The sequence below is a fragment of the Brassica oleracea genome, chromosome C6, assembly GCF_000695525.1.
Source record: "Brassica oleracea var. oleracea cultivar TO1000 chromosome C6, BOL, whole genome shotgun sequence".
NCBI lineage: Eukaryota > Viridiplantae > Streptophyta > Magnoliopsida > Brassicales > Brassicaceae > Brassica > Brassica oleracea.
The window spans coordinates 2,698,919-2,721,791 of NC_027753.1; the positions used below are offsets into that span (position 1 = coordinate 2,698,919).

General features: G+C 31.8%; 1 protein-coding gene and 1 pseudogene across 2 annotated transcripts; both read left to right on the plus strand.

Moving 5' to 3' along the window:
* Positions 1 to 2,364: 2,364 nt before the first annotated feature.
* On the plus strand, positions 2,365 to 7,009 carry LOC106296910 (protein CHUP1, chloroplastic). Of its 2 annotated transcripts, none has more exons than XM_013733166.1 (8): positions 2,365 to 2,538; positions 4,327 to 4,983; positions 5,264 to 5,707; positions 5,800 to 5,931; positions 6,014 to 6,195; positions 6,266 to 6,377; positions 6,485 to 6,628; positions 6,708 to 7,009. In XM_013733166.1, the coding sequence occupies exons 2-8, from the start codon at positions 4,456 to 4,458 to the stop codon at positions 6,816 to 6,818; spliced, it is 1,653 nt and encodes a 550-aa protein (XP_013588620.1). In that variant the 5' UTR covers positions 2,365 to 2,538; positions 4,327 to 4,455; the 3' UTR covers positions 6,819 to 7,009. The 2 variants fall into 2 exon arrangements, with proteins under 2 accessions (XP_013588620.1, XP_013588619.1); XM_013733165.1 differs by having other exon boundaries at positions 4,350 to 4,983.
* Positions 7,010 to 14,654: 7,645 nt separating this feature from the next.
* Positions 14,655 to 16,913, plus strand: LOC106299604 (annotated as a pseudogene).
* Positions 16,914 to 22,873: the final 5,960 nt, after the last annotated feature.

Genomic DNA, 22,873 nt, shown 5'->3' on the forward strand with positions numbered 1-22,873 from the left:
ATATACAATTTGAAACATACAAGAAAAGAAAATTAGGTTAATGATGGAGACATTCCTCCACACATATTGCTTCTCTTGTGTCGTCACTCATGTATTCTCTTTTGTGTTTGATTAGTTTCCTGCTTTATACGTATTTAGCATTTTAGTATATGCTTGAACACTATAAATAAACACAGATATGGATAAAACACTGAAAACAAAGGTAGTTTCCTTCGCGTTTGTATTTCCTATTGATTAGAAAAAAAATTCTATAATCAGGGCTGGCCTGAGATTTTGGGGAGTTGAATTAGTAAAGATTTCAACAAAATAAAAATTTCTTAAACTTTAGAGTCTTTTTTTTGTCAAACACAAATTTCAGAGTCTATACCTATGTATTCTTTAAAAAAGTTTAGGAACCACAGATGAATGTTTCATTCAGTTTTTGTCGAGGACCGGTCCTGTCTATAATCTATACATATATAAAGAAATAATTTAAATACATGTTTATACCTTAACGTTACACATACATGTACAACCTAAACTTGATTAAACCAATACCACAATCACAAATTCCAATCTAATGATTAGCTCTTCTAGAAATGAAAGAAGCCTTTATGTAGAGACACGCATATTTCAAACTAATTACCAAAGAAAATCAACACATACTTATGCAGAATATATATCTGACATTAATGCATTATCATGTTTGAAACATATCAACAAACAAACTTACTTCTTGACGATTTGACGACTGCATGACAATGGATTGACATCTATCTTTGTTCAACCGTAAAGATAGAAATAAATTGGAATTCAAATATTTATCTGAATATTGAAATATATTACTTTGGAATTGTTTTCTTCAATTTAGAGGCATACGAAAAAAACACTCTTCCCTTTTCGAACATGACCCATCATCTAATCAAGTTTTTTCAATTGAAATTCTTTTTATGCATCTCATTATCCTGTGATATTTTAATTATCATTTTAGTTTGCATACAAAAAGGGTACACCTGCTTTGTCCGTATTTAACTAATGTTTGATTCTTACTCCAACAATGAAAAAGACGGCTGCATATACATACATTGTCATTAACGTAGACTCCATTGTTGAGCGTTTAAGGTTCTTTTATTCTCTCTGTTTTAAGGTTCATGATGCATATATATTCTGTAAAGACTGCATATTTATAATATCTAAGTATATATAAATTATGTATAACAACCCCTAACATTGTTTATCTTCTCTTGAAGATAGATGCATATAGTCTAAATCAAACAATTTAAAACAGCTTCAGAGAAATAGTTAATACCATTAGTTTGTTTATCCATTATTAAATTTAAATATGATGCATTTTCACTTTATTTTGAAGTAAATTTGAATTATATCATCTGTAGATTGGGCAGTGTAGTCAGGATGATGTTCCTTTGATTGATATAAAATAATGCTATATTCAAAATTTGATCTGAACTGATAAACAACCCATTTATAAATATTACTCCCTCTGTTTTTTAAAGATGCACATTCTAGATTTTTCACATATATTAAGAAAACTCATTAAATATGCATTGTTTTTTGTGAATAACAATTTTTCATAATTTTTACCCAATAGAAATTCAATAAACACCATTAATGTTTTTGAAACTTACAATTTTTCATAAAATCATACATTGAAAAAGTAAAAAATGTATCTTTTTAAAACAAATTTTTTTTCCTGGACATACATCTTTTAGGAACGGAGGGAGTATTAATTAATTGATTTCCATGCATTCCAATCTAAATACTAGTAAGAGATTGGGGTTTAAAGGCTTCTACATCTAAATTTGGGGTTCGAGTTTCAGACAACGCAATTTCTACAGGAATAAGTTTGAGTTTTTAATTTACGGAAAATGCGAATTATGCAGAAAATTAGAAAAAATACTTACAAGAGATCTTCAGCATGACACAATGAGTAGCGTCGAAAATTAATCTCATAGGACTACTCAAACTGATGCAGTCATACGTGAATCCTCATAAGTCAAATATAATTGTCAGTTGTGATATCGTCTATGTAATGTTTCTCATCATTTGTAATAACATAATTAACCGGGTAAAATAATTAAAAATCAGTTTAAAACCGACCGGTAAAATTTAATTTTTTTTTGTCACAATCGGCCGGTCAACTAAAATTAAAGATTGATCAATAGAAGATTGCGAGGTACTAACAGATGTGTATATTTATTTTCCTTTCCTTTTATGGTTATTTAATTATATTAAACTATATTTTCATCAGGTTCCTCAAGTTTTTTGACGTTTCCAAGACTTGAAGACGTCATACATACCTTCGAGCATAAATAATTACAAATATATAGGAAACAAATTCATATTCATCCTCGCACAGAGATATAAAGCACACATGCATATAATATATACACATGCTTCATGAATATGATGTCATCGTAAGCATGTATAAAGAGAAGAGCTGCGTGTGCAATATCATTGTTCATCATCATTACTGATGAGAATGTAAACATGTTTTTTTGAAGACATTCTTCTTCCTCTTTCAAGAGTTTTATATCCAAGGTACTACATATCTTTTGATTCTTGATTTCTCCATCAGTTCTCTCGCTTTCTCATCATCATGACTAGTGAGAATGTAAACAATTTTTTTTTAAGACGATATTCTTCTTCATCCTTCAGGTTTATATCTACAAGGTTTCCATATATATCGTTTGATTCTTGATTTCTCCATCATCGCTCTCGCTTTCTGAAAGTTAGCAACATCGATCATGCCTATTATTAATTAATGTAGGAGTGATGTTCGTGAAGATATATGTGTTTAACTTTCGAATTAGATACAGACTTTACTTCCTTTGGTTCACTCAACCTGATCAAATACTATATGCCAAGCACGAACAGAAACTTTGTATTATATTTTCTTAATAATCAAATCTTATGTTTCTTTTCTTGTATACCCTAATCCACAAAGCACTGAAGATTTTTTTGTAGTTCCATCCAAATGATCCTTGCTGTTCTCAGAAATTTGCATGATACAGTACTGGTTCATATACCTTTTTACATGTCTATTTTGCTATAACCATGGTCCATGGTACATTCTAAGCTCTAATTTGTTAATAAATACAAATGCATATTCTTAATCATGCGTATGTGACTAGATTTAGATTTAAGGATTGGCACATAATAATTCAGCACTATAAATCTTATTTGTTCGCTACTGTAACTTAAATAAATATATTTATTCTTAAAACATAGCAGCTGTATTATTTAAATAGCTTAAAGAACAAGAAAGTAAGACGCAGACTATCAAATAATTATATGATTAAAAAAATTGTGTTTTTTTCTGAAGACATGCATAATTAATAATTTTGCATCTAAACTTACTTTATTCGATAAAATGTAATTTTCACCGTACGCATAGTTATGATTTTCCTATCAAACTAAGTCTTTTCTGTGCTTTGTTTTTTCCTTTTCCCGTGAGCGTCCAATAAAAGCATAGATAGTTGCAAGTAGATTTACCTAGCAAGGCAACTACATATATAGCCTAATAATTGCCTTAGAGACAAAATCATTTCTGATATCATTATTAACAAACTATGATCAAAATATCCTAAATCCACAAAATAAGTCAATAACTTAACTTGTAAACCAATGGTCACTAACAGCTTTGAGTTTGAGTATGATTAGGACATACTCTTCCCTTTTCGTCTAAACATGTTTTAATATTTATTCTCTATTTCTCTTTTATATGTAATTATGTATGCAGTTTTACTGTTAATAGAACATACACCTTTTATTCCAAACATAATGGTCCCCTCATAAATGTCAAATGCTCTTTGTTCTATTTGCAACTTCAACGTGAGACAAATTATTGGTGGGTCCTTTTCTATAGTCTGATTTTTAATACTTGATCTTAGCTTAACATAAATCATATCAATATAAATTTTTATTACAAGAAAACTATCAAAAATATTTTGTTTTACAAAAAAGAAAAATACGCAACAATAATTTTGTTTGCTTGTAGTTAGAGTACACGCATACACCTATATGCTACATCGACTACATCGACACAGGGACATTGTCTACTTTTTGTGTGTTAGGTTTTTGATGACACGTTATATCCGAAGAAAATGAAGAAAAAAAATAGAATATAGGCCCACCACTTAATCTTTTTGTCTTATTACAGAAGTCGTCAAAAGTAATGGTGGGCCTCAAAGCCCACTGTTCCCTCCCGAACGAGCATTCCTTCATTAGTTGCTTGGTATAGTATTGTAAACAGTCATTAGCTAAATAACGAAGATTAATAGCATACGGATTTATTGAATTAATGGTTGGTGATTAATACTATTATAGTTGTTGTTTCTTATTCCGGGCAGCTTTTCAAGTCGTCTCTTTGGTTTTCACAAGTCAAAGCTAAGTAAGACGTTAGCAACGACTCTTCTCGCCGGCAACCGCCGTCTACACGGCGGAAATTTATCAGTAATGTCACGCACTTCCGCCACCTCCACCACTCCTTCCCGCGTGAGAGCCGCGAATTCACACTACTCGGTCATTTCCAGAACTAGAGCGCAAGACGACAGCAGTAAACCGAAATCTTCCGGCCACGATCCGGCCAAGAACCGGCGATCATCTCTGCTCAAGAGAGCAAACTCCAGAGAGGAGGATACGGCGGTTCTGGCACCTCAGAGAGCTCGGTCTGTAAACCGTCCGGCGGTGGTAGAGCAATTCGGTTGTCCGAGGAGACAAATATCTAGAAAGAGCGATGAAGCAGCAACGACTGCTGCTGCGGCGGCGGCGGCGGAGGAAGATGAGAAGAGGAAGAAAATGGAGGAGAAGCTTGTAGTGAACGAGTCATTGATTAAAGATTTGCAAGCGCAGGTTTTGAGTTTGAAGACAGAGCTAGAGGAAGCTCGTAACTCAAACGCAGAGCTTGAGTTAAAGAACAAGAAGCTTTCTCAAGATCTTGTTTCAGCTGAAGCTAAGATCTCATCTCTTTCTTCTAACGACAAGGTAACCTCATATATCATCTCTTCCCTATTCAGGGCCGGCCTAATATGCTATTCAGGCCGGCCCTCAGATTCTGGTGACTGTGTGCGATTTAGTAAAAATTTCAATGAAATTTTTTTTAATATAAATATGGGAGTGTATAGACCAATGTTTTATTGGGTTTTGCCTAGTACCGGCAATGTTGCTAGTGCATTGACGTAGTGAGACTAGAGAATGAAGATCTTGTTTGTTATGTTTAATGAATGATTAGAAGTAATCTCACAAGTGTTTTTGGTTGATGCAGCCAGCTAAAGAATATCAGAACACAAGATTCAAAGACATACAGAGGTTAATCGCCAGCAAACTGGAGCAATCCAAGGTTAAAAAGGAGGTAGTGGTAGAGTCATCATCAAGATCATCTCCACCATCACCTTCTCCTTCAAGACCGCCGTTTCCAAAGTTTTTGGTATCTCCAGCTAATACAAATTCAGGTAAAAGAGATGAAGCTTCAACACCTATTGCACCACCAACACCACCGCCTCCTCCGCCACCACCACCACCTAGGCCTCTCGCCAAAGCAGCACGTGCCCAAAAGTCACCTCCAGTTTCGCAGCTGTTTCAGTTGCTGAAAAAGCAAGATAACACTAGAAACCTTTCGCCATCTGTTAATGGAAACAAGTCTCAGGTTAACAGTGCTCACAATAGTATAGTTGGAGAAATTCAAAACCGTTCCGCCCATCTCATCGCTGTAAACAACCAATTTTATTCTTATGTTTGCTTATAACATGAGTGTTGGACCGTTCTCTTCTACCCAATGATGAGCTTCATTTTGTTCCACAGATAAAAGCTGACATTGAGACAAAAGGAGATTTTATCAATGATCTTATCCAGAAAGTCCTGACCACTTGTTTTTCGGACATGGAAGATGTCGTGAAGTTTGTGGATTGGCTTGATAATGAACTAGCAACTCTGGTAACGGCCTAACCAAGCCATGGTCTTGTTTTACATCAATAGTGAATCACTTACTCATATGCATTATTCCTCTTTGCCTAAGGCTGATGAGCGAGCTGTGCTTAAGCATTTCAAGTGGCCTGAGAGGAAAGCTGATGCCCTGCAAGAGGCTGCAGTTGAGTACCGAGAGCTAAAGAAACTGGAGAAAGAACTTTCTTCCTACTCCGATGATCCGAGCATTCACTACGGTGTTGCCTTGACGAAAATGGTCAACTTATTAGACAAGTAAAACAAGTCCTGAACTTTTTTAAACTCCTCAAAATGTTGAATAAACTAAAATTCTGGTTATGATAAGGTCGGAGCAAGGGGTAAGGAAGCTAGTCAGGCTACGCGGCTCGTCCATGCGTTCTTATCAGGACTTTAAAATCCCAGTCGAGTGGATGCTTGACTCGGGAATGATAAGTAAGGTATGTTGTTTTTTTCTATATATGGTCTTTGTTTTGTCCCGTAAGTAAAATAAGTGGTTACACTTTGTTTGAACTATTTTAACATTTGGTCTGATCCCCTTTGGTAGATCAAAAGAGCATCGATCAAGCTTGCTAAAACCTACATGAATAGAGTTGCCAACGAGCTAGAATCAGCTCGTAACATGGATAGAGAGTCTACTCAAGAAGCGTTGCTTCTCCAAGGAGTCCGGTTCGCTTACAGAACGCACCAGGTAATACCAAATTTTCCTATATAAAATACCATTTACTCTGTGCATTTGGTGTTTGATCTTTGCAATGTTGTTTATTCAGTTTGCAGGAGGGCTGGATCCAGAGACACTGTGTGCATTAGAAGAGATAAAGCAACGTGTTCCTGGTCATCTCCGGCTGGCACGAGGGAATTTGGCCGGAGCTCCGTCATAGAAAAGTAACAAACAGAGTATTATGAGGAATATATGGCCCTTGGTTTTGGTTACAAAAAGAATGTTATTCGCGTTAATAGTATTTGTTGAGTGAGTGAGTACATGTTGTGTCCCACAAGCCACGTAATAATAATAATGTTAAATGTATCTACACGTGTTATAATGAAATTACTCAAAAGCAGACGTTGTCTATTGGGAATCCAGCCTAACTAAACTTCAAACGTTTGCTTGAAAAATTGATGCACCCTAGAATATGTGTCATCTTATATGGTAGTTGACAAAAAAATATGTAGCAGTAACAAAAACCTGACGCTTCGTTATATGAGATATGACAATATTTGTCGTACCTGCTCGAAACAAGATTAATCCGTTAATCATGCTATTTTTGAGTGTTCACTAGGTTTACATACAAGAACCTTATAAGCTATGTTTTCTAGTCTAAATATCTTTTCTTCGGAAAAGTAGATTATTTATTCTAGAGAAAAAAACAGTATTGAAGATCTGTCAATGAAAAAATATCCTAATCTGTGGATAATTTGATAAATTATTTAGAAGAATAGATAGAGATCTTTTGGAACTAATCATATAATCATAAGGGGAATGCCATGCTTGGTATTCGGAAAATGCATGTGCAACTCCTGTGAATCAACAACCAAATATTATTGGCTCACAAGCTATATGCTTGCAAAACATGTCTGGTGGATGGTTCTTGAACTTCTATGGTACAATTTAGCGGATAGATTTGAAAAAACATGTCATGAAAAATCCAGCTAATGGGTATAAAAAAGCAAAGAAGAAGAAAGTCCTCATTACACTCTAAGCTCGAGGCACTTGTTTAGGCAATGGAAAACATGCTTTCTCATTCAACATGTCGAATATTTCTTAAATTTGGGGCTTAATTTAAAAGCAATTTTATCGTCTGTCAACACCAAATTCATGTGGCTAAAAGAGTAATTGGCTTCAAAAAATTAAATCGGAGATCCAATGGCTAAGAGAGTGAATATTGATTTTGGAAAAACGATGATTAAAAATAGATTAATTTGGTGAGTAACTAAAATGTGAATGGAAATGAAGAAAGTAACACCAATTTTGACATAATAAAGAAATTAATATTTACGACACATGCTAGTTGGTCATACTTCTCTCACTGACTTAGGAGAGAAGGCAGCGAGTCGCTTAGCGGAGCAATTTCTATAGACAAGCTTTAGTTAGGAACGATTGAAGAAAAAAAAAAGAAGGCCAGACTGTTGCCTGACGGACAAGCTGGCTTTGAATATTCCAGTGTCTCTGGTTTCGGGATAAGATAGGCCTCTTTATCCATCTGGGGAGTTAAATTATTGACCGTTATGGGGAACGGCAGCATATTCGACCATCACTACAAGAAAACACACGAATCCCGATGGAAAAAATCGTTGGAAATCCGTCGAGAACGCGGACAAAATTCTGACGAACAAGTTGTCCCTCGGGATTAGCTTGCCGGGAAACAAAAATCCATTAGGATTTTCGACGGAATTCTGACTGACAATATTCGTCAGGAATTTTCATCGGGATTTCGTTGGAAATTTTTGACGGATTTCCGACAGAAGTCATTTTTTTTGTTTCGCCAGAATTTCTTCGAAAATTTCTGACAAATTCCCGACGGAAGTTATTTTTTTGGTTTCGTAGGAACTTCATCGAGATTTCCTCAGAAATTTCTGACGGAATTTCCGTCAGAAATTTCGTCTGTAATCTCCCTGTTTTCTTGTAGTGCATTGATCGGAGAATAGGCACTGATCGGAGCCAGTTCACAACCTGGTATAGCTAACAATACCTTGTCTGAAGACATGAGATTGCCGTAGAAGTAACATGCCAAGCAAGAACTTGATCTTTTCATTTCCCTAGAAGTAAATCAAGCATAACGTTACAATTATCCGTCAGTGAACAATAGAGGTGATGGCATCGCTGAATTCAGATATAGAAAAGATTTACCGAGCACATTCACTAAAAAACAATAAAAGCCACTCAGGTCACATTCTTAATTACCGTTTATCTATCTACTATGTGCACTAAATGTGTATATAAATTTAGAATTTTTCAATTAAAAATGTATAAGAATTTTTCAATAAAAAAAAATTATTCCACATCGCTGAAGTAGTATATGACTCTAACCCCATCCACAATCTATAATCCCTAACCCACTTCTCCTAAATACTAAACTCTACTCCTACCACAATCCCTAAATAATAAACCTTAAACCCTAATCATTAAACCCATATATAAACTATAATATATTTATAATATTTTAAACCAAACTAAAATCTGAAATAGTATATAATATTTTTTAGTATTAAAATATATTGTATAAATAAAAACTTGAAAAAATAAATAGTGTTAAGAAATAATTTGTCAAATAACCAATTTTCTGATGAATATTATATCATAATAATCTATTTCTGATGTAAAATAAAATCATTATAAATAGAGTAAGAGAAACTTGTGTGAAGTCTACACTTGCGTGGTGTTGATAAGGAAATGATAAAATTGAGTATGTAATACTTAGTTTTGATCAATACACATAAACCAAAATTCATATCAATGATACAACAACAAAACATAGCACATGCGATTCACTGTAAATCAGATTTGTATTTTACATTCATCAAACATAATAGAATAAAACAAACAGTACATGACAATAGTTAGAGGAGGTGATGAGGCTATGTGCGGAGAGGTGGAGAAAGAGAAGACAGTAGCGTTGATTGAAACAACGGGTAGTAGTTGATATGCTCAATTAACCTTCAAGTTACTCTCTCAAATAAGAGGTTTGATGTAGTACTTGAGGATCATATCCACAGAGACTCAATATTTTACACAATAGACATTAGCTTCAGACCATGCTATGTCAAAGTATAATAAGCAGTAAATAAAGTAAGCAGTTGTGAACAAGGCAGTAAATTGATGAGTTGTTTGATGGAAGGATGGTCGCTAGACTTAGGGTTTCAATCAAGTATTAGAACTCAATATATAGATGCTAAGGGTTTGATCCGATAACTCGAATTCAATAAGCAAGTAATCCAGCTCTCGCATGTAATTATTAATCAGATGACTAAGTCCTATGTTCCAACTCTCGCATGTGAACAAGGATCGAGTGTCGATCGATACTATTGACTAGTTATCGATTGATACAAATGTCTTGGTGTCAATCAACACTTCATTAGACAAACATTAACGACCTAATCGATATGTTCACTAGATTAACTAAACCAGCTCTTGCGTGTATCTAACAACCTAGTTCATCAGGATTCAATTTAGGTAGTAGACCAGCTCTCATGTGCGCCTATCTATCCTATGATTATGTATCTAGTTAATTACTCTAGATACAAGAAATAAGAACAATCCTGTGAAGGATACAATAAGTCACCCTAGCAATTCTATAAATCACAAGTTCATAAGAAACCATAGAAAACCTAGATCTAGCAGGTGGATCTACTCAGACATGATAGTTGTCACATATATCATAGAAAGAATAGATGAATGTATATAAATTATAAAACCAAAACCAATGGATTTCCAAGAGGACTCTGAAGGAGTTCCTCTATACACTCCTAACGTAGAACTATGAATAAAAGAAAGCATAGCCGTCAACAATGGTTTATAAAATACATAAATAAGGTTTTAGGTCATCCATAGGTATTCTGGTAATTTGTGGTTGCTTCTGGGATTAAGTTGATCTTGAAATATACTCGGCCTGCATTCTGGAATCACCGTCGATCGACACCAAGGGTGCACCGTCGATCGACATTCCTTCATCTCCTCGACAGCTTTCTCTCGCGAGGCAGACATACCACTCTTCAGTAAAACGGGCATAGATTCTGCTATAGGATGCCAATTGACCTCAAACCAGTGGCATTGGAAATATGACTCAAAGATATATTTTGTGTCAAAATATGGGCTCAATCGCACCGTGGAAAGGTCTCAATTCATAGCTAAACATCTGACGCATCTGTGCAGTTCTGCACCTCAAAAAGCTCCATACTCACCAAAGTTCTCCAAAATGTACTTGAACCTGAAAACACTCTAAAGCATACAACAAACACATATAATAGTCTCTAAAACATCTATATATCAAGGCTAAAAGCAGGTAAAATTCATGGTATATCAACTCCCTCAAACTTACCATTTTGATTGTCCTCAAGCAAAACATAGAATAGTCATGTGAAAGAGGTTACTCAACTATATATCCTGAAAGCTCGTCCAACCCTGAAAGCAAATGTGATTTATTTCTCTCAATAGTAAAATATTAAGAGAAACACTGTCAAATAGTACCAAGCGGTTAGAAGTGTAGAAGATTTTAAATCTTTTCAGATTTAGATAAATTTTGACTATATTTGAATGAATTTCATGGGATAAAAATATTTCTATAGGTGATTTTATTTGAAAAAATTTAAAATATAATCTTTTAATTTGTTTAACAATGAAAAATTAAACTTAATAAAATATTTAGAAGAGTTACTTAGCTTATGTAATTTTCAAAAAAATTAAAAATTATTTGATATTTTAAATTTTTTTTCCAAATTTTATAAATTATTTAAATTATATTATTTTTTATGAAACTTTATTTTCGATAAAAGTAAAAAGATGATTGAAGTTTTTAAATTTTTATTTTTAAATGATTATTGTTTCTCATTTAAAAGGTTTAAGTTATTTTCTTCAAAAATGAAACTAAAATATAAAATAAAATTTAATTTTAAAAAAATCTTTTTTTTGTAACACAAGAACTTCAAAATATATGGTCCCATTAGAAGCATAAATTAATAATTTATATTTGTACACATTTTATATAAGTACAAACCAACTATTATAATGTTTGTTTCATATTCACAATAAAATTATCTCTCTAATTTTTAACATTTCAATACATTTTGATAATATTTAGTAATATTATATCTAAAACTAAACCTAACTTCTTTGAAATATATTTCATATGCACCAAATAATATAAGAAAAACAATATAAACTTCAAATTTTAAAATTTTAATTACTGTAAAGTTTAATTTCAAAATTTAAATATCAACATTTTTCTTATTTTATAGAAAAAAAATTTTAAAAAGAAAATTCCAGAAAAGAAATTTTTTGTAAATTAATTTTAAAAATTAATAAAATACCATAGTTCCAATATTATTAATTTGTAGACTTTTTAGTGTATTCCATTCAAGTTATTGTTCTACAATGGCAAGTTTAACTTTTTAAGTATCCACGGAAAATTATTCCTACTACTAAGAATAGCAGATTATTTAAATTTTCAAGCATTCAATGAATATCCTGATTTGCAAAGATGAAAATCTCATCCAATCACAGGATATGCCATTAATAAAAAGAAATACATTAGGTTTTTATAAATAACTAAATAATTATATATTACCTAAACCAGAGATTTATGTTTAACTATATTATGAATTAATTTTTACGAATATACATATTACCAAAACTAAGAGAGTCCAAGTATGTTAAAAATCAAACCACGAAATTAACCAGAAATTAAGTAGAACATATGTTATTTTGAATTATTATTTTTCTAAAAATACGAGAAATTATTTTTATTTTCACCTGAAAATTAATTATAATAATATTCAATTCAACTTATTTATGCTAATAATTATTTAAAAAAAATCTATATAAATATATGGTACCATTAGAAGCATAAATAATTTATACTTGTACATATTTTATTTAGGTACAAACCAACTATTGTATTGTTTGTTCCATATTCACAATAAATTATCTCTATACTTTTTTTAACATTTCAATACATTCTGATAATATTTAGTAATATTACATCTAAAACTACATTTAAATTCTATGAAATATATTTTATGCACCAAATAATATAATAAAAAAAATATAAACGTCAAATTTTAAAAGTTTAGTTAATGTAAAGTTTAATTTTAGAACTTCAATATCAACATTTTTTTTATTTTATAGAAAATATGTTTTAAAAAGAAAATTCTAAAAAAAATTGCAAATAAATAACTCTATAAATTATTAAAATACCATAGTCTCAATATTATTAATGAATTTATACAGTTTTACTGTATTCCATTCAAGTTATTGTTCTACAATGGCAAGTTTAACTTTTCAAGTATCCAAGGAAAATTATTCCTACTACTAAGAATGGCAGATTATTTAACTTTTCAAAGATTCAATGAATATCCTTATTTGTAAAGATGCAAATCCCATCCAATCACAGGACATGCCATTAATAAAAAGAAATACATTAGATTTTTATAAATAACTAAATAATTATATATTACCTAAACCAGAGATTTATGTTTAATTTTTTTTTTTGGTAACAAACATTTACAGACTCATATTGACTCTGTAAACCAAATTGCTAACTCCGCATCCATGTGAACGACGAAAAACAATTGTTTTCTAGCACTGCGTGCTAAGCTATCCGCCCGTAGGTTCTCCGTCCGGAGTACATGAACGATGTCTGAGTTGAGGAAACTTCCTTTTAAAAGCTTAATGTCTTCCAGGTAACTTCTAAATGCTGGTCATTCTTCTTGTTCTGAAACCATCTTCACCAATTAATTGAGAACAATCCGTTGCAAACGTAACCTGAAACTGTCATAAAATCTTTATACATTCTATTGCCCAAATTAATGTCTCCACCTCCAAATGTAGAGGTGAAAGACATGACATTGCATTCCTTGCCCAAGATTTATGTTTAATTATGTTACTGAATTAATATTTACATATTACCAAAAGTGAAATAAATTAATTATATTTCACTTTATGATTTATTTTATAGTCATTTAAATAATATTTTACTGTAAATCTCATTAAGTATAAAGGGTGATTCGATATATTTTTTTTTTTAAGTTTCACATAATAACTCTTAGAACAACTATTTATCAACAAATTAACACGTTTAGTATACCATTAAATCCTTTTTCGTTTGCTCAAGGAAATATTAAAGGACTTTCTTGCAGACTTTCATTTGTGGGTTCTAGTGAAAAAGTAACGCCAGGCTGTCCTAAGAGCATCTCCAATGTATTACTTCATTTTCTACTCCAAAATAGAGTAATTCTAAAATGGAGTTGAGTTTTGCTCCAATGTATTACTTCATTTCCTACTCCAAAATAGAATATTTTAAATATATATTATTTTTATGTTAATTAAAAAATTAGTAATATCATCTTTCATTTATACTATTTGCAAAATAGTCCATTTTCATATGTATGATCTTTTATGTTTTATATTATATATCTTTTGTATGGTGCTTATCTTTTATTTTTTATATGTATGGTCTTTTATGTTTTATATTATATATATTTTGTTGCATAAAATAGTTCATTAGATGGATATTTATATAATTAAGAAATATTAACATTAATTTTTATTATATATATAGTAAAATAATATTTATATATTTATTTATAATAATATTTTATTAAAAACGAAAATATTTAGATATAGAGGATCATTTTATAAATAAAAAAGTTCAACTCCATTTTGGAGTAATGAGTTGGTTTACTTCATATTTGGAGTAATCATATTTATTACTCTATTTTGGAGTGGGTTTTGGAGTGGTGGTTGCGATGATTTTACTGCAAAATGGAGTTTGGAGTGGGTTTTAGAGTAGGGTTGGAGATGCTCTAAGTTGTGTCTTTTTGTTGGTTTATTCTCGTGTTTTCATTCGTGGCTCCAAAAAAATCTTTTCAAATTTTTTGGGGTATGTTCTTGTGCATTTTCTGCAAGAGTTTTATCAGATTCTCATGATTCTTTTGACTGGAAAGGCGTGTTCAAAACCTAGGTTTAGATTTATTAACCTGATTTTGGAATCTATTTCTTGCAGATGACATTAATGAAACCATCTGCTTCATTAGATACTTGGAGGGACTATTTTCGTCGAGGGGATTCTGATATCTTTGGGATCATCGAGCATGCCATAATGGTGGCTGACACTGATTCCCCAGAGGAGCTCAGATCCAGGAGACACACAATCGTCGAGCTTCTCTTCTCTTGTCAAGGGAGCCGCTGCATTGGATGTGACCAGCCCGATTTATCAAAATCTGGCGACAATGAGACCAACAATGGCCGTAAGACCATGGACACAGATGATGGTGCTCATGAAGAAGATGAGATGAAACTGAACAATAGTCAGATTGTTGATGAGGTCATGAGGATCAAAGATATCTTGTTAAACAAAAATGATGAGGTTTTGTCTCTTTACTTTAATTACATCAGAGGCAGTGATAACTTTAGGGTTTGTTTGTAATCTTGGTTCTGATTGTTTCTTTTTGGTTTTGGTTTCGTCATCTGAGCTTTTGCAGCCATCTGTGTTATTCGAATCCCTGAGAAATCTTACCTCCATGTCTATCACTCTGGATCTTATAAAGGTTTGTTTCTGTTGCTGTTTTGGTGATGAATATGAATTGAATAAGATTCTAAATTATGAAAAGTTTTTTTATTAAAGTTCTTACTAAATGTTTATGATTCCTAAAATCTCAGATCATGCATGTTTGGTATTAAAATATATTGAATACTGATTGAAGGGCTTGCATTCTTGTAGGGTAGTGAAATCGGAAAGGCAGTTAATCGCTTGAGGAAACATGGTTCCGATAAGATTAGCAAACTTGCAAAGACTCTTATTGAGTAAGAGTTTGAACATTTTTAAAATTTTGTTTAGTCTCTTTGTGCGTGTACTCTCTCATTTATGTGATGTGCATAAAAACTTTGGTAAAAGGTTCCAAGAGAATCAACTACATGCAAACTAGATGCACAAAAGATGTCCAAATCTCTTTAAATTGTTGCTAGGAGCTATACTTGTGCTAGTCGATTACTTACAACATTTACTCCCTAATATGTGTATTGTGTTTGATGTTTGCAAGTTTATGTTATTCTTTAGACATCACAAACTTTTATATGTAAAATAAATGTCACTAGGAAATGCTCTATGCTAGTTGGATTTAGAAGATTTACTCCTTAATATAAGTATTGCATTTTTACGTATGTGATGTGCAGAAAATGGAAAGAGATGGTGGACCAATTGATAAACATGCCCAAGGAAGTTTCTGGTAATAGCTCTCTCCTCATGTACCTTAGTCATTACGAGCAACTCCTTTTTTCTTGTCCAAGATTCATAATCATGGCTCATGCAGCTGCTGATGATGGGACACCAGAGTTTGCAACTTTGTCAATAGTTGATGAAGCAGAAGATTTTCCTTCTCTTCCACATGACCTAGATTTTTATGCTCTTGAACCTACCGCATTTGAACTCTCTCAGGTTTATGAATATATCTCTCCCTCTTTGTCATATTTTATTTTGGGCACTAATAAAATGTTATTCTGACTAGGTTCTTAATGTTTTCGCCACTTGAAGATCTTAGATTCCTTGGACTGCGATGGAAGTGAGTTAATAGTATATTTTCAGTACTTTATTATCTACTTGAAATTCTTCATATATATGTTGACACTCATGATGTTTTCAGATATCTGTGACAGTGTGGAGCCCAAACATGAAAGAAAATTGCAAAGTAACGCGATGAAGAAACCTGAGGGTACATATGAAGCCAATGTGGTTGGGAGGGACAAAAACAATCAACAAATAAAGAAAAAAGAAGCTTATGTTAAACCTATGAGGCACTCAGCATCCACTCTTGATGAGCCTATAAGACAACCAAAGCAAACCAGAGAACAAATGGTACATGCTATCAAAAGAAAGCCTATTGTTGTTGCTGAGTAGAAGCGAAAAATTGTTGGATCTCAACAAGATGTGAATGTTTGGGTTAGTCAAGCATTGATGTTATTTTATGTTCTAAGTTCTAGTAGCTATTGTCTTTGTTCTTGTCGCTATAAGAAAATCAAAGGTCTTGATCCAGAGGCCAAGTTTAAGAATGCAAAACGGAGATTTCAAGAGGCTTACCAACAACATGAGAAGGGTTAGTTTTTCTCTTCTTGATATTTTTGATATTTTTACTCTTTCCAGTTTTTCAACTCTTGTTGCCTCTTTAATTTTCGATAGCCAAGAGACGGAGGACAATACAAGTACTGGAAATGCCCAAATCAAAGAAAAGCCCAGAGACCGCTACTTAAGAGACCAGTGCGAAGATAGTACATGATGATGTTATTCTATAAAATTACTATGATGACCATTCACCGCTTATGATCAAAGTTAACATAGTGTTCATCGAGATTACTGATGATAATTTGTGTAATTCCAATATAGAAAACTTCATAAATTTGCTATGTCTTCTAGACAAAGAACGATTAAGATCTTCACCAATCAGCTTGGAACAATTTTAAAATTTTCAGGGTTATAAACATTTTATAAAAGAAAATACTCGTAAATAACAATTTTGAAAATCTATATTTAGTTATTACTTCTTGAAATTTTGAAAATCCATAACGGTTGAGATTTGTTTATTTTAGGTTAATTCAAAGAGTTATTTATATTGTATCTTGATTTGTTGGGATTTTTGGAAGAAGTGACAAAATGGTGTGGGGAAGCAGCCGGTAACCTAAACATATCTAATCTATTAAAACAGAATCGTACTTTTTATCTACTTAAATAAGTTGTCATTTAAATTTGGACGTATTCACTTCTCATTAGAAAAAATGTAACATTCATTATTATTAGATTAACATTACAGAATAACTTCCCCCTCTAATTATAAAGATTCGTCGACTACCTGTAATACACTAACGTGGTTATATTTGAACCTACACACCTTCATAAGTTCATCAAGCATGAATAAATTAAATTTGAATCTTTCACAGTTCATTAATACAACTGTATCTAATCCTTTACAGTATATTATAATTAATACAAACATTTACACAATATGTATACACATATGTCATTTGTTTTTTCCTCTTCTCACTGTCTCCATGTTTGAATCTATGGAAGTAGAGTAGGTCCTCATTAGAATTAATCTGATCTGTAGACATTTGTTTCTTCTTCTCCATGAATTCTCTTCGTCATGAATTAAAAGATATATTTTGGTTCCCTGCAAAGAGAAATGAAAACAGATTCATAACATTTATCATTCATGCATATTAGAAAAACTCAAAAAACTGAATCATTACCTCATAGAAAATATCCTAATTTATTCTATAGAGTAGATGTATAAAATAGAATTATAAACATTTCCACATGAAATGACGAATCGTTTAACTTTTTTTTTAACTTAGATTTTAACAATCTTAACTAGAACAAACAATAGTTTTTCTAATATTACGCTAAACATTTTTTTTTTTAAAAATTTATTTCATCTTCCTACAGTTTTTAAAACTCTAACAAATTTATCTAACATAACCAAATCATTTCCTAAAATTATGCTAACAAAAAAAAACAGAAACATTTTCTTTAGAATCACGATGAACTTTAGATAACTAACTTAATATTGTTAGAATTACTATCAACCAGAGAATCTTTTGTAAATCTAACCTAAACAAACGATAATAACAAGAGATCAAGATTTATTAAACATTTACCCTATCTCATAATAGGTTATATAACAAATTTAATTTTTTTTTATGTTTAATATGATCAAGTTTTAATTATTTTCATTTTATCAAGATTTAGATCAAGATTTTATCATTTTATTGACAAAAACGTAACTGATTTGCGTTTTTGAAAATATAGTAAATATATAACTTTACGTTTTTGAAAATATAGTAAGTTCATATGTATCCAACTAAACATTTTCAAAATCAAGTTTTATAACACTTTTTGCAAAGTAGAAATTTTAATATTGTTTAATAAATATGATGTCCAGCTGCATACATAATGATAATTTTACATAATCAACTATGGTTTAAAATCCATTTAAATAATATAATTTATTTATTTAGAGTCCTACTTATATCTATTGATAAAAGGTTGTCATTTAAATTTTGGACATATACACTTTCCCGTTAATGTTAGACTAGATTGGATATCAAATATATAAATCTGAAAATTATGTTACACTAATTCATTTTGCTTACCAATTGTTTGGGAATCAACAAACATGACCGATATTCTTACCAAATGACATTTAGTTTCCACATACAAAAATATCTATCTCTAAATATAAAATACACAATACAATATAGTATACTTGAAATCATTTCATTATGTATCTTTACATTTCTCACTCCTACGTAAACTAATTCGAACCTTTTATTTATTAAGATTTTAATGTATGGAATGGTAATTAATAACCGGTACTATAGGAAATTGTTTTAACTAAGTCATTGTCTATCTTTTGTACATATAAATTAATATATTGGTAGAATATAAGGTTAGATGCCGTTTTAAAATATTCAATATTTCGAGTATGAAATGTTTACATTATGTTTTTGACAAAGTTTTACTGGAAAAAATCCATCCTAATATTCTTATACAAAACAAAATTATTATAAAAAACAAAATAATATTTACTGACACAACAAATATGTAACTGAACTACAAGCCACAAATTTTAGATTAAAATCAAATTTCAATTTAAAGAAACTGTAAAAAATTTATAACACCATTTTATAAAAAAGAAATCCCGCGTTAAAACGTGGGTTAGAATCTAGTTGCAATTAATCGACAGATCTTCGGTTTTATAACATGTTTGTAAGTTAAATTTTTTTATTAAATTTAAGGGGCCAGATTTTTTAAATTCAAGGCCGGCTCATTTTTACCTTTATTAATGTTTTTCTTTTAATACTTAGCTATACTGTAATTTCTCTTCATGCATGCAGCGTTAATATGAAATTGGTCAAAAACAGTATATTATTCTGATAGTGGCATTTACATTTGGTTCACGATGATGTTATATTGATTACAATTGCCAAATTTCTAAATTCAATTGATGATAAAAAATAAAATAAAGTCAAGATAGCTTTTGATTAGCACAAGTTGATTAAGGATATGTATGAGTAATTTAATAGCTAAATTAATCTCAAATAAATGGTAAAGCAAGAAGTTAACATGTCAATAAATGGTAACCCGTTACTTTATTTTGATGACTCTGATCCTATTAAGAAAAAACCAAGGTTTTGAATGGTAACATAACGATAAGAAACTAAGGTTTTGAATGGTAAGATCTTACGGATTTTAATATGGCTATGTTTGGAAAAGAGTTTTGGCGGTTAATAGAGAAACTAAACACTTTACTTTCAAAAGTTTTCAAATGACGGTATTGAAGGAATGCATTAAACCTGGAACTGATTCGATCATACTCACCATCATATGGATGACGCAACATTGTCTTTCCTAGATCTCTGGTTAGCAAAAGACTAATCAAAAGGGTAGGAAAAAGATCTTCTATCTCAGTATGGAATGATCTTTGGTTCCTAACCACTCGCCCGTGATCAGTAAATAGTAATCAACACAACCTTTACCCTGACCTTGCAGTGGACGCTCTCATCAATGTAACAACGAGAACATAGAATCTGCATACAATTCAGTATTTGGTGGATCCTCGTGAAGATCAAAGAATGGCCAGCTTAAAGAGTGCTTGTCCCATGGCTATGTTGAACTCAATTATATTATCGTGCAGGGATTAGTTTCCCCTGAGAAAGATGAGACTTGTAACAACCTCAGTCCTGCATAGGACCAGACGGACGTCCTACACGGACAAGCGTAGTCAAGGTTCATATTAAAACATCGATCATAATCCATAGGAGTGGTCGAGATGTCAGGTCAGGAGAGTATGGGCAGCTCATACAACCAAAACAAGGTCTCTTGTAGCTCAGAAGAAGTGTAGTCATCTTAGAGTTAGATTAGGTAGTTGATGTTAGCTTAGAGTGTAGTAGTCTAGATCGGGCCAACTAGGTAACCCACTTGACCAGTTTGGTGACCAGCCCAACCAACTCGGCCAGCTCAGACGTTTTTTTTTTTTAGGAGGTTATGGGTGAAAAGGGCATGAGTGCAACTTGCACCATTTCGGACTTTGGCCAATGGTCACCCCTCGACCATTTCCCATTGCTTATAAATATGCCATGCCTCTCTTATTTTGTGGTTAGACAAATCAAAAAGGGAAAGTCATATATATATATATATATATATGAGTGAGATAGAGAGAGAGAGAGAGAGAGGGGGAGAGTTATGGCGAGAGAAATAATTTGCGGTTGAAGCCGAGTGGGTGACCCGGCAAGGCGAGTGGTCAGATGGTCTAGCGAGGCAGTCTGGCGAAGTGGTTGGGCAGTTTTTAGAAAGGTTCTTGAAAGGGTGCCTTGAAGCGTTGTTATTTCTCTTCTCATATTTCTCTGATTTTCTAAGGTTAGTGCAATGTCGTGGGTTAGATCCCAAGGCCCATGGCTAAGCGGTTCATGGTGTTGGGAATGTCCTAAAATCATTTGTACTTACTCTTGTTAAAGTCGTAGTGTCGAGATTGACAATCGTATAAATTTAGGTGGTTATAATGTTTTGCTAGAAACCGCTTATAATCTATGGATTGAGAATCCATTACTAATTTTATATGATCCTACAGGGTCACACACCTAAGCAAATTGGATCAATGATATCTTGGGTTTTATAAGTAACATAGATATATATGTGTGTTATATATGATATAAGTACATCATATATAATTATATGTTAAGCACGTAAGATAAAGAAACTACTAATGTTTCTAAGTGGGCTTTTGCCTAATGGACTAATTACGTAAAGGTTAGTCACGTGTATTAGGTCAAAAAAATTGTCTATATAGGACAATGATACTTTGATGATATGATCATCCGCTCACGACGACAAACCCTAAAAGATATATAAGAGTGACAAAACGTTTGTCAAGGTTTAAGATCTGATCTTGACGGCACTAGTATTCCATATCGATCCAATTTGTGTGCGTGTGGATACAGGTAGAGGCACGACGTTTGGAGTGCTAGAAATCTCGACTTGGTTTATTCATCCTTCCGCTGCATAATAACCAGATATATTCGAAACTCTAAGATCTAAGTTTATTTCAGTATTGACATGAGATTCTAGGCATATAAATTCATAGATTGATTTATAAATAGTTATAAACCGGTATGAATTCTAACAGTGGTACCAGAGCCTACTTATTTAATACTGAAATTGAATCTTATTTAATTAATATATTGATATAGATAAATAATTTTGTTCGATCTTGTTTAAATTGTTAATCAACCGAGCCTGTTATAATCGTAAGTTGATGAATATCCAAAATAAAGATATGGGTATATTAGATATACATGTATTTTAGAAAGGTCCATATCTTAATTTTGATATTGTATATTACGATTACCACATACCAACGTATACGTTAACCGCATGCATATAATAATAATTACATACGCATGTGATTCGTAGTGTAGTTTGAATATGTGTAATAGTGATTACGCATGCATATGTTCATAAGGTGATTGCATATTTGATTTAAAAGTCAACATATATTATAGTAATATTTGGTTGTTGATTTTTGAATAGTATAATATGCATATTCATTCAATGTGAATAGTATAATATAAGGTAATCGTGTATTATTGTAATACATAAAGTGATTCTATAATTAATTTGCATGTGAAACCGATTGAATCAAGTGTTTGGTTTGATTGGTTTAATACAATTGGTTTGGTCCAATTGGTTTGGTCGTTTGATTAGATTTTAATTAGATTAAATTCTAAAATCAAATATATAAATAATTAATTATTTTAATTAGAATAAATTAATATAATTATTTATAATTCAATTAAAATACATATAAGATATATATTAGTTATATTTATATTTATATTAGATATAAATTTTAAATATAAGTTCAAATTGAATTAAAATCTGTTCTTCAATTAATTTCAAGTACTTTTGATGTCTACCCAATCTTATCAACTATCAAGACTTGTTTCATTGTAAGATGGGCTTGCCAAAAAAAGGTGTCTGCAATTACATAAGTGAGGTAGATGATAACGGTTACAATAAGAATATAAGATTGGTTTACATGACTAGGTTATCAAAACAGTTTTGGGCTTAGAGACATAGGTTGGATAAGGCATAAGATATCGTCTGACAACCAAGAATTATATTTGATATAATTAGCAAAGTGTTGCTTACCTAAATGGCGATGAGCCAAAGCTCAC

What these genes read in the sequence shown, in the direction of transcription:
- LOC106296910 (XM_013733166.1), top strand. Translation starts at nt 4,456, where the DNA reads ATGTCACGCACTTCCGCCACCTCCACCACTCCTTCCCGCGTGAGAGCC. An exon ending in CTCTTTCTTCTAACGACAAG is followed by an intron (nt 4,984 to 5,263) that starts GTAACCTCATAT and finishes TGGTTGATGCAG; the next exon opens with CCAGCTAAAGAATATCAGAA. An exon ending in GTTCCGCCCATCTCATCGCT is followed by an intron (nt 5,708 to 5,799) that starts GTAAACAACCAA and finishes TTTGTTCCACAG; the next exon opens with ATAAAAGCTGACATTGAGAC.